The 12,558-nt window shown below is 35.5% G+C and overlaps 1 protein-coding gene across 1 annotated transcript in view; it reads left to right on the plus strand.

Moving 5' to 3' along the window:
- The window catches only part of CNTN5 (contactin 5), a 339,272-nt gene that overhangs the window by 3,254 nt on the left and 323,460 nt on the right, over window positions 1-12,558 (plus strand). Inside the window, exon 2 of the mRNA XM_035889184.1 lies at window positions 3,871-3,901. Within this exon, the coding sequence (XP_035745077.1) occupies window positions 3,871-3,901 (31 nt within the window). The remainder of the gene's footprint in view (window positions 1-3,870; window positions 3,902-12,558) is intronic.

Raw genomic sequence — 12,558 nt, forward strand, 5'->3', positions numbered from 1 at the left:
GTAGTGGAGGCCCCATCCCTGGAAGCATTCAAGGCCAAGTTGGACGGGGCTCTGAGCAACCTGATCTAGTTAGCGGTGTCCCTGCTCACTGCAGGACTGCAGGGGGGTTGGACTAGATGACCTCTAGGGGTCCCTAAAACATTCTATGATTCTATGATTCTATGATATATAGAGATATATATACACAAAAATGCAAAGAATAGAATACAGTTTAACCCTTGTTTGGCATGTTTGGAAGGTACTGTTACCTTGAGAAAGTGTTATTTTAAAAAGCTCCCAAGATGGCTCACCCCTGATTTAGCACACCTGTGATGATGTCATTACCATCATTGTATGCCATACAAAGAAAATCCGATTACATGCAGTGCAAAGCTACCAGCCCTGAAAGATGGTTCTTGGAAATCTGCTCCATGCAGCTTGGCACATCTCACTAAATGTAATGTGGAATATGTATGTGTCATTTAGGTGAGTCACATGCAAGAGTTTTCAGCTGCTAACACACTGTGTTCAATGCGAAATGCAAGTCAAAGAGACTTAAAATAACTGCTCACACGTGGATTTTTAGTCAGAACTGAATGTAGTGATTCCCATAGGATTTCTGATTGAGAATAGAAGGTATGATATGTCCTTGTGTCTCTCCCTGTGATTTCTGGAGAAATACATGAAGTTTCAAACTGTTAGTTCATGGTCCTATGGAGGTGAGGAGTTCCTGATCCAGAAAAGCTTAATCCAGCTAACAGGAAAGAAGCTAAACTTAGCCCTGGTTATGAAGGATAATTTTTGGAGCAGGGTGTAAGAGTGCATTAAGTGTATACATTTAGCCTATGACAGAATGTAATAACCTTAAGTAAATGTGAGACTCCTCACAGTTGCATTCTTGTTCCATCAATCACAGTTTATTGCAACAAACAGTAATGCAAAAGAAACATCTGTTCGATGGCAGGCAGGCTGTCTCCTCTGTCACCTGTAGCACATCAAGCTGACGTGTGCCAGGGATTCCAGAGAAGTTTGCACGTTTCAGTCCTGCACTGGCAGTTTAGAAAAAAGGGGTACAAATGAACATTTTCAGGATATTTTGATATAATGATAGCTACCAAAATCTTGAAATAATTGAGCTTATTTCAGACATTGCAAGGTTTTACACACACGTAAAATAGCATGGTTCAAGAATCATGCCTAAGGCAGACATTCCAGATCACAAATGTTGTGTGGGTACATTGAGCTCTAACAGGGAATTCTAAGAAACATTTCTCATCAGCCACACAGAGACAAAGGAAGAACTGAAAAATGTGAAAACTTGAAGACTTTAGATTTGGCTTTATCTTGCAATGTATTTCAAACAGGTCAATGAAAGAACTGAAACACTGAAAGATTAAATAAGATTAGTAATTTTACTGACAGAATTAACTGTGTTGTAGACACGTTGAATTTTTCTCTCTGGTCTGTAACGGTAACTTTCTTCGTCAGCGAGTGAGTATGCAACTCCAGAAACCTTTCTTCAGTGTAACTGGGCTTCGGCTCCAGATAGTTAGTTTTACTTTGATGAATATGTAAAACTAATACAATTTTTCACGTAATTTGTATTTATACTTCCAAATATAGCACAAGTTGTTAAACCATAAATAGTCATCTAGTGCTCAGCATATATTTCACAGTAGGAAGTGATGGTCTTTCTTGGGTATCTCTGTTTTAATTTATTTTGATGCCTGTAGGATTTATAATCTGGAACTTGCAGCTGGATTAGTATTTTTAAAAGTCTGAAACTGGATCAAAGCAAGCTGATTTGTTTGTCATACTAACACTTTATATGTAGGATTTCCATGAGTTACTCACGTGCAAATTACAGCTACTTAAACGGCCCTCCAGGGGTTCAAGCATTGCTTTCAAGTGTGGGAGGGATTCGGAAAACATTTTATACGACAAAATTTCCCTGAAATCCACTCAGCCATCTCTGTTTCATTGCTTTATCTCTATAGATGTGAAGTGAGTGACACAAATATATTTCATTTGCTCACTTAGGCCCTCAACAAGCCCTCAAAGATATGGTTCATTTTTATTGAGTGTTGTTCCAAATAATAGGGAAGGGAAAGATCTCCTGTTATGAATTGAATGTAAATTAATAGTTCCAACTGTCAGACACAAGCAGCTCTCTGGTGTATGATGGTATATCCTCTGTGTTCTTGTCTTCTTGCCCTACCTCAAAAAACACTGTAGGGTCTGGCTTTATATCCTCATTTCTGCTTAAAGCCTGGTTCCTTGTGGAACATATGCTGATTATACCACACAGACATGATGCTTTTACTAAACCTGTAGCCTTTCTGAATGCCAAGTCTGCAGGAGAATAGAAAAATGGTTTTCTAATAATTTTGTCTTATGACCATCATAAAAAGAGCACGTAGCTTTGTGGTAATTTATGGTAGTACAGCTGCTGAGCTACAGGAGCTTGGAAAATCTATCCTGCTAATGGTGTCCTAAACTAAAATTATTATGCATTCATTAAGTTGCAATAAATAGAAGACGAGCTAATGCATTAAAGTTAATAGGGCTGCTGGAGATATTTACAGTGAATAACAGTATGAATAGCACTCAGATAGATATGAATCTCACTGGGAAATACATTTCAGTATAAAGCTTGTAAAAAGTGGAGAGTGAGAATGAAATGGATTGGTGCTCATGGCAGGTTACTGAAAAAATATGTCACTTGACAATGAACTCAGCCTGGTTGCATACATTACTTCCTAAAGCTATTTCTAAACATATAATTACAGTATATAATTATGATACATATTCTTCAGGTAATGCTATTTCTATCACTTTTGAAAAATCTAGCTAAATACAGCATGCCTAATGTCAAACAGAATGTTTAGGTGATGCGGAAAAAATTAGACCTAAAATGAAAGTGGTTAAGGATGTCCATATTTTTGTAACAAAGCTGTAGACTGTAACTGCTGTAAGTAATTCACTGAAAATGGTAGTAAAAACAAACTCCCAAATCATCTGTCATTAGGACTATTAAATGCTTTTTAGATTCTTTTTCATATGTAGTATTGAATGAGCATTTAATGCTTAACTTTCTCATCAGTCTAAACTAGAATTAATTGACAGGACTAAGTTTTCTGTTGTTTTGCAGAAAGTGTTCACTAAGGACATACAGCTCACTAATTAATGTTTGCACATATATCTTATTTGCCTAGCCAGTCCTCTATATTAAGAAATCTCTGCTCATATATATAGATTGGGTTTGATTTTCTAAATTATTCTCCCCTCTCTCTGAGTATTACTAACATTTCTATTATATTTTAAGTACAAAAAAATGTTTGATTAATGAAGGATGTACCTTTTCCTCACATTTTCCATACTTTGAACTTTCCTGAACTTTGTCCAAAAGAACTCAAAAGTTAGGATTTAAAACAGGCATTGTCTTCTAATTTTCAAGGTTGAAGTAGGCCAGGTAATGTGTGTAAAGGCTAATGCAATGGTCCAATATAGTGATATAACAGAGAAGAATACTGCCTGTAGGGAGAAAGTTGATATGCAAGGGAAATAAAGTTGAAAAGAACAGTAAGAAAAAAATCTTGAAGACACTAGACAAGATTAGATGGTAGACAAAATGAGTGAATTTATACACATGTGTAAAATTAATAGTGTGGATGCAATTACATTCTCCAGCTATATTCAGACTCTAGCATTTGCCTTAGAAGACACACACATCTCTGTGGCAGATCTGCATTCTCCGCCTCCACCGTCAGTGTACCTGTGATGTACATTTGCAACATGATAGTTACATTACCAAAGCGTCTTTAAAATGTCATACAATGAAGACTTTGAACATGTATTTCTTTTTTTTTATGTTTTCTGCTCTGCTTTTAGACCTTGTTCTTTGTTGATCTTCAGCTGCATGGTACAGCTACATTTTAAAATAAGGAGTGTCTCACTATGCTGGATACTTGCTGTTTGCTGCCTTTGTTATACCTAAAACTGGTTTTGCCCATTTCTCAGGTCTGCATTTCTTCAACTCAGTATAGATCAATTGTTTACAGCTCTGCGGTCTCAAATGTTATCCTGAGTCCCTTTTCTTATCATCCCATGTCATCATTGCTCTGCATTGCATCCTATAACCCCACTTTTGAGTCCTCTGCTACCATATGTTGTCTGTACTCCTCTATGCTACACCATTATGCCAGGACCATAAATATTTGATTCTATAGGGGGTGACTACTTACCGCTAACTATATAAAAAATATAGTTACATCACATATTTCATCAAGGATAAGCAAAAGTAAAACAAATTAGTTAAAAATTCCTCCTTGCTTTATCTGCTGCAGCTCAGTCAACTAAAACAAAGCTTTAGCCAGGCTGAGACAAGTTTAGACAAAACCTGACAAGTTCACAGGCCTTGCAAAGTACAACTGTGATATATATTCATGACATAATGTTCAGAAATTTCTTCATGTTACAATTTTACTTAAAACTGTATTTCATGTCTACAACATTGTCCTACTTCAGATAAAAGGTTTTTTTTTTTTTTTCATTTTTCAAAGTAAGGAGAAATAAAATGGACTTATGGTTTCTATACCAAAAGAAAAAAAAATCATAAGTGATATTTTACCATCAGTCAATGAATTCTATTTGTTTACATTATTAAAAAAAATCATATTAGCCTTTGATGCTGCAGCAATTTATGTTAGGACAGGCCACACTGTTTATAAGATCTGCTCTTCAGGTTAGGGGCAATAAGATAAATTATTTCTCATGGTATATGTATGCAAGTACATGCTCTCTCTCTTCATCTGCATACATACTGAAATGATCTAAGAAATTGGATGAATGGAAAATTTACCTTCCAAGATGTTGTGATCCATGTGTCTAAATCTCCTTCGCCAATGTAAGAAATACCTAAATAATTGTCTTATTTTCTAAAAAGCAGCACTGAGTTATCAAATACTTGGTGAATGATTTAAAATGTAGCACATAAAAAGGCATTTAAATCTTGCCTAGGTGTAATTTCAATTAACTAATAAGGTATATAATTACTAGAGCCATGCAATTGTGGCATTACTGAAAGTCTTCTAAATATCTGTTTTCACACAATATTTGGAGAATGGAGAATTTCTCTTAAAATCATAGAATGGTTTGGGTTGGAAGGGGTCTTCTAGCCCAACCACCCTGCACTGAGAAGGGACATCTTCCACTAGATCAGGTTGCTCAGACACCTGTCCAACCTGGCCCTGAATATTTCCAGGGATGGGGCATCTACCACTGTTCTGGGTAACCTGTTCCAGTGTTTCACCACCCTAATTGTAAAAAATTTCTTCCTTATACCTAATCTAAATCTACTCTCTTTTAGTTAAAAAGCATTACCCTTTGTCCTTATCTGGGCCACTGATGTTGCTGACCATTTGTTGCCCTGGACTTTCAAGAACTTTTACCAGTTTTGTTCCTCAAAGTTGAAGGCCACTTTCCCCCCCCCTTTAAAACAGGAGTATCTGTGTTTTGCAACTGAAGCAATATGTGATTTAAGCCTTGTGACTCTTACCTGTGTAGTTTCTTGTGTCACAACCTACACCTGTAACAGATTTTTTGCAACATATGAATTTCCAATAACCTGATAAAATCCACGTTTTCACTCAAACAGTAAATGAAAAAACGGTCATATTACAGATAATAGTAGAGTACATTGTATGATGCTCAGAACATCAACAGAAGGTACTGGAGTTACTTATAAAACTTATAATTACATCACAAGAGAATCACCTTGCTTTGTCCATGAACATGCATACTTTTCATAAACTCACCTATTCAGTGAATAATGAAAACTATTTTTTGGTAGAACCTTGTTCTTTACTTTTTTTCCCCTCCCTACCAAAAATATGAAACCCCAAACTAAAACAAAACACCCCCCTTTTTTTTTGTAGTCTGAAATTTATCCATAGGAAACAGACATATTTACTGAAAAGTACAACCATCATGAAACCATTTCAACAGGTTGCTGTCAAGAAGCCCAGGCAAATAATTATCTCCCAAATTATCTGATTTATATTAAGTAGGATACCTCTTAACTGTGTGTTAGTCTGTCTTTAAATGGAGTTAATGTGGCCTATTTAAAAATCATATAAAGTAGACTTAATATTATAATACAGATCAATCCCTTTAACACTTTAGTTCTCAATGAAGCTCCTTTCTTTAAAGAAGTAGAAATATATCCATAGAAATCCCCAAATCTTCCCCCTGAATGGAGGCTTGCAGCCTTCCTCTCTTCTGTCTCCTCTGTGGCAACTCAAAATTCATTGTGAGTCCTGAAAATTTTCTTCTCCTGAGGGAAAGTCAGTTGTTCTTCTTTTCTTCTTTGGTCCCAGACAGATCTATCAATTTCTCTGTGAGGCTGAACTGAGGTCTGCTGAAAGTAAAGGCACTCATGGCTCCCTGTAGTGCCTGTCTCTGCGAACATGGTTAGCCCAGCATGTGCAAAATCTCTCTGTCCTTTCTGTTGCACAATAGCACATTAGATCATTAATTCTCAAGCTTAAATGAGCAATACCCAGCAGAACAAAACTTCATCACAGCAGTATGTACGTCTCCCTTTAGCAGGAGTCAGCACCAAGAGGTACGGCTGTATTTAGCAGGCATTGCCGCTGGGCTGGAGCCACAGCTAACTGAGCTGATGGTTGCAGGACTGCAGCACACCTGGGACATCTAAGCCAAAAATGCCTCCTATCTTTTTTTTTTTTTTTTTTTCCCCTCTATGTTCCATTGCTAATAAATAAATGTATGCATTTTCATTAAAAAATGGTGATGGTTCTGACAGAGTACAGTGACAGGTGCTTTTCTGAAATTATAACCCACATCAGTAACCAGCAGGAAATCAAACTCTAGTGAAGTGACCCGTATATTTTTCTCTCTCTTTTAAATTTAATTTAGCTTCCTTACTAAAGTTACATTAGCCAGAGACCTAGTATTGTATGTGAAATAACTGATTTTTGCCTTTTGTAGATTTGTTTCACAAACTTAACATAGGCATGTGACTTAAATCTATTTCATTTCTAAGTCTTGTCTGTTCCAGTTGTGTGCAGAACAACCTTATTAATCTATTACTCTTTCTGTTTTTCATCCAAACCTGCATTGAATCTATGTAGGGTATTTTTATTAATCTTTAAATTTTCACTGGTATGTAGGACCATACTTCCTTTCCTCTCTTATTATTTTGTGCTATAAGAAGCACCTGAAGCAAGCATTATAAATTCATTGAATCCTCAGGAGCCAGGCATATTTCAAATGAAATACCTGCAGTGTCATAATTTTCTATAGCTTGTTACTTTTAATTCAAATCCTTTCCCCTCTTTTGACCTCATCCAGAAAGTTCAAAAATTCCCATTATTTCAGGGAAATTTCAGCCAGTGGACACGCATGGGTGACAAGACAGGAGCAGTTTTGGAAGAAGCTGCCTGCATGCACGTGTGCATATTTGTGTGCATTTGCTGTAATTATGGAGAATAAACAGAAGCTGGGAGTCTTAATATAGTAATGTTACAAGCTTAACTTGTGACTTGATTGGCATGACAGGGACTTGTGATAATTCCCATGGCAGTAATATTGATACAGAGTTATTATTTATGTTTTTCAGTAGATACACACAGAGAGAAAAAGAGCAGAAATGTTGCCCTACATGTGAAAGATGCATGTTGATGTTCTCGTGTTTATAAAGTGCACAGGAAAATATATCTGTTGAAAGACTCTATCAACAATAAAAAATATATAAGCAACTATTTTGTTATGATGGACTTTTATTAGAGATACCTGCCAGGAAGCTTAATGAGGTTTTTTTGTGACAAGAGAGCAGGGCTGTTAGAAGCAAGAGACTTAGCGGTAATGGGGAACATCTGATGAGAAACCTGTGTTATAGAAATTAAGTTCTTTTAAACCTGTGAAATCTTTACAGCAACTTCCCAAATTTTGTTGTGAAGAAAGCAGTCAGAGGGAAAGTGCTTCTAGACTTCATAGTCACAGAGAGGAATCTGTGGAGAGTGTGAGGGTAGAAGGCATCTTGGGTGCGGTGATCAGGAATTGGGTAAGTTAATCATTATTATGGAAAAAAGGGGGAAGAACAGCAACATAATGACTCTGAGCTTCATTATGGCATCCTTCAATAAATCTAGAGTCCAGGTCTCAATGGAAGACAGTCTGAAGGACTAAAGGAGTGAAGCAAATCCCCAAAACCAAAATTTTCTTATGCAGAGAAATAGTAGGATGTGCAGCAAAAAACAACTTGCTGGTCCATGAGCTTTTCTTCATTGATCTCAAACACAAAAAGAAAGCATGCAGAATGTGGAAATGTGGATAGTACATTAGAATAAGTATAAAAATGCGTATGTGGGAAGAATCAGTAAGCATACGGCATATAATCAGAAACAACTAGCAAGCAAGGAATAGCAAGTGTAAAAAGAGGTGATTCCATATGTATATAAGCATTAAGAGAAGGAACAAAGGAAACAGTAGTCTGCAATTCAGCAGACAGGAAAGGCAACAACAAATTGCTCTGTAAAATCTTAAATATTTAATATCTTTTTATCATTCAAATGAAAAAAGAGAGGTTTCAGGAGACAGAGGTAACTAACACAATCTGAAAATAATGAGGTTGGAAGTGGGAATAATCAGTGAGGGAAGCAGCATGTATGCTTGCCTCAATTTTACTCACCTCTAGGCATCCATTTATGGCTGCTGTTGGAGTTACTGGCTTAAATGGACCTTTGTCCTCTCCCAGTGTGGCTCTTCCTCTAGTAAAGTAGATGCACATGTAGGTGCAGTAGTCTTTCAGAAAGAACTAGTAGGATCAAAAGCTAAAGACTTAACTGCTATCACACCTGCGGAAGCAGATAGACCTTACACTGCCATGTATGAACACTAATACTGTTCGCTAGGTGGGAACTAAGCTTTTGCTTCCAAAGTAAGGTCTCAGCTTTGAGTATTGTGACACGCTCAGCTGCAAAAGGATCAGAAAACCACAACAGCAGAAACAAACAAGCAAGCAAGCATATGGAGAATGGTAGAATGATTGCTTATTTGGATTGCTTATGCTAAAGCAGATAAAACTTTAAGAAGGAAAGATAGAGCAGTTGGGTTTGGCTGGTTTTTCTTTGTAAGTAAATAAAAGGTAATTGCAGAGAAGAAATCAAATAAAATGTCCACTGAGAACAACATAAGAAATAGGAGGAATAAATTGCAACAAAAGAGATTTAGGATAGACATTAGGGATTCTTTTAAAATTTTATATGGATACTTAAACATTGGAAAAATTGATGTGAGGCGTTCTGGAATATATATTGGTGCCAAACACTGTCAGGAATGGTTAGAAGCAGTTGAACTTGTTGCAGGCATGGGGGACTAACCTAGATGGATCACAGAGGTCCCTTCTAGCCTTTTTTTTCTGATTTTCTAGCCAACTTCCTTTGATGTAACTCCATATATTGTTGACAATGTAAAGGCAGCTCTACAAAAATTGTACCTGTAGAGAATAAATAAGTACAGCATATACATGCTGACAGACCCTTACAACAGAAATTATATACAGGTAGTATCAGTTCATTTTATGTAATTCTCTGACAAGAAAAAATACAAGCAACAAACTACTTAGATCAAATGAAGTTATGATACAAACTATTACTGGTTTTATACAGGCCATCACTCACAGAAATATAGCCCTGACCAGTTGTGTGCTAATTCTTTACATAGCTGTGTAAATAATGTCTGAAGAGTCATAACTATTTTATAGTTTCAGTGTACATATTGCTAATAAACGGTGCAAGACACAGGGCTGTTTTGAAAAATCTTTAAGAATGATTCCACTCCACATGTGGTGTATTTTAATATTATTTGATATGGATTTATTATTTTTCTAGAATATGTACACAGACATTAAAAAGTACATTAAAAAGTGCTTAGTAGAAACGTTATTCTTCTGTTATTAACAATGCAGTTAGGGTTCTAACTTTTGTGCCTTCTGAGTGAAAAACCAATACCCCCTAATGAACTGATAAAGAAGAAAACAGAATTATGTGATTTCTCAAACCTTGAATTATCAAGTCAAAAATTCAAATCCAAACTAAAAGGATGGGTCAAATGGATACAATTTTTCACCTTTGCTAAATAAAAGAGAAGGTAATTACATTCTCCTTTAGTGGTATTTTTAAGCATACTGGAAAAATAAAATGGTCAAGCAGAAACAGAAAGCTTCTTCATACAAGATGAAGTCAAAACAAACCCATTCTGGCAATAAAACAAAACAAAGTTAATAAAGAGCAAGTCTTACTTATTCTTCCCCTTTCATTATTAATGGAATGAATAACTTCTTCCTTTTTTAATATCACAGTTTATTGTTCAGAAAACAGACCTCATATTTAATACATATTGTAGTTCATCTTCATCATGTAATTAAGCATTTGGCTCTATGAATTAAATTGCAATGACACATAAGAGAAAGCATAACTTAGGTGTAATTGCATTATGAACTCTGTGTACCTTGTTCAGAGTTACTGTCAATGTACTATAAAGAATGCTTAGCATATCAAAATAAAGATATCTCAAAGTATTCCATAAATGAAGCACTGTTTTTTCAAAGAATACTAAAACCTGAAATATCATCTTTATTTTAAATAATTGTCTTCATTATTTCCAATATGCCTTCTCTAAAATTTAAAATAAATCTATGTGTTTACATGTATGGTTTTGTGAACATACGCTTTTTTATATTATATAGTTCAAAGGATTTGTTTTCCTGCCATTATCACTTTTATTCTAAAGAAAAGTGAAACTAGAACTTGTACTCTTATACCACTTTAAAAGGAATGAGTGGGAGAAAAGATTTTATTTAGACATGAAAGGGAAATAAACCAGACACTTTGCCCCTGTTTCATCATTATTTTTGCATTATTTTATGCAAAATTCTCATGTCAGCAGTATCAAAAACCATAATTGGGAAGGCACCTCCACCATACTCCCAAAGATGTTACTTCATGGGCGGCACATCACCTTCGTTATTCAAATCACATAGCGGTTGTATTTGCATAAGATTATTTTTACTTTGTAAACTGGTTCTACATTCAGATAGTTTCAAAGATAGTGGTTTTGTTATAGGCACCACTAAGACCACAAGACTTAGATTTGATATACATGTAAAAATACAAGTAAGCAAAAGACTCATGGGAAAGCTGCCATACTTCAGAGTATTTCTGAATTTCCTTTGAAAATCTGTGCAGATATCTGTATCTGTTTTATCTGTATGGAAAGAAGACATCTCAAAAAAACCCCACTATTAAGCAAAAAAGTATTTTATTATTTATTGTTAAGAAGTTTCTCTCTTATTATGGAAGATGCCTTGCATCATTTCTCACATAACAAGCACTGAAGTCCTACCTATGTACTGCTGAGGAGTTTCTAATGTTTCTTTAGACCAGTGTCTGTATTAATGGAAAATAAGTTTCTAAACTAGGCTACCCAGAACATATAATTTATTTTATTAATTACACATTTCTATATACGTCAATTAATTTCTGATATAATTTCTTTCTTCTACAACAAATGACTGCAAAACCCAGGCAGAACTTAAATTTGGTTTGACTTAAAGTATAAAACACTGAGTATTATATAATGACGTTCTACAGACTTTCTAGAAATAAGACAAGAAATATAAATGGAAGTGAAGGATAAGTCACTTAGTCTTGCAAACCTAAAGCCTATGGTAACATTGGTCAGATATTTGTGTAATACATTTAAGGGGTGAAATGCAAACAAACTTATTTTTCTTTGTTTAAGTGTAGTAAAGTAAATTGAATGCTTGGAACTGTAAGAGCTCTTTCATTGACTGATGTTTTATGGCACAGTAATATGACAGACTACATTTTTCTTATTTCTCACATGACATTTTGAAACTTGACAATTTTCAGTCAGAAAACTTCACTAAAATTAAAAAGCATTTTAACTTTCTGTATATGATTTGCTGATGGGTGGGCTATTTTGTTTTAATTTTAAACATCCAGTTTTAAGTAATTGTAGTGATCTATGAAATGAAAAAAAAAAAAAAATATTATCTGTCCATGAAACTTTTTACTCCTAAGTTACTGAGATGTTTCAGAGAATCCTGTCCTTTAATGTATTTAACAAAATTACTTTGTCTGACTCTTTTTATAGAAGCCAAAAGCAATCACTTACATGGAATATTAGAATCTACCTCACCAGTACAGCAGCTATTAATTTGATTAAAGGATGCATACTCATACTGTCATTTTCTTCAAGTAATAGTAAACGAGGTAAGAGGCCTGCATGGATGAACAAGGAGCTCCTAGTGAAACTCAAAGAAAAGAGTAAGCTCCATGGAATGTGGAAAGAGGGTCAGGCCACTTGGGAGGCATACAGGAATGCTGCCAGAGCATGTAGGGAAGCAACTAGAAAGGCCAAGGTTCACCTGGAACTAAGTCTGGCAAAGGACATCAAGGATAACAAGAAGGGCTTCTTCAAGTATGTCAGCAGTAAACGTAAGACCAGGGGTAATGTGGGACCGCTGCTGAA

The sequence above is a fragment of the Egretta garzetta genome, unplaced genomic scaffold, assembly GCF_000687185.1.
Source record: "Egretta garzetta isolate BGI_Z169 unplaced genomic scaffold, ASM68718v1 scaffold492, whole genome shotgun sequence".
Classification (NCBI taxonomy): domain Eukaryota; kingdom Metazoa; phylum Chordata; class Aves; order Pelecaniformes; family Ardeidae; genus Egretta; species Egretta garzetta.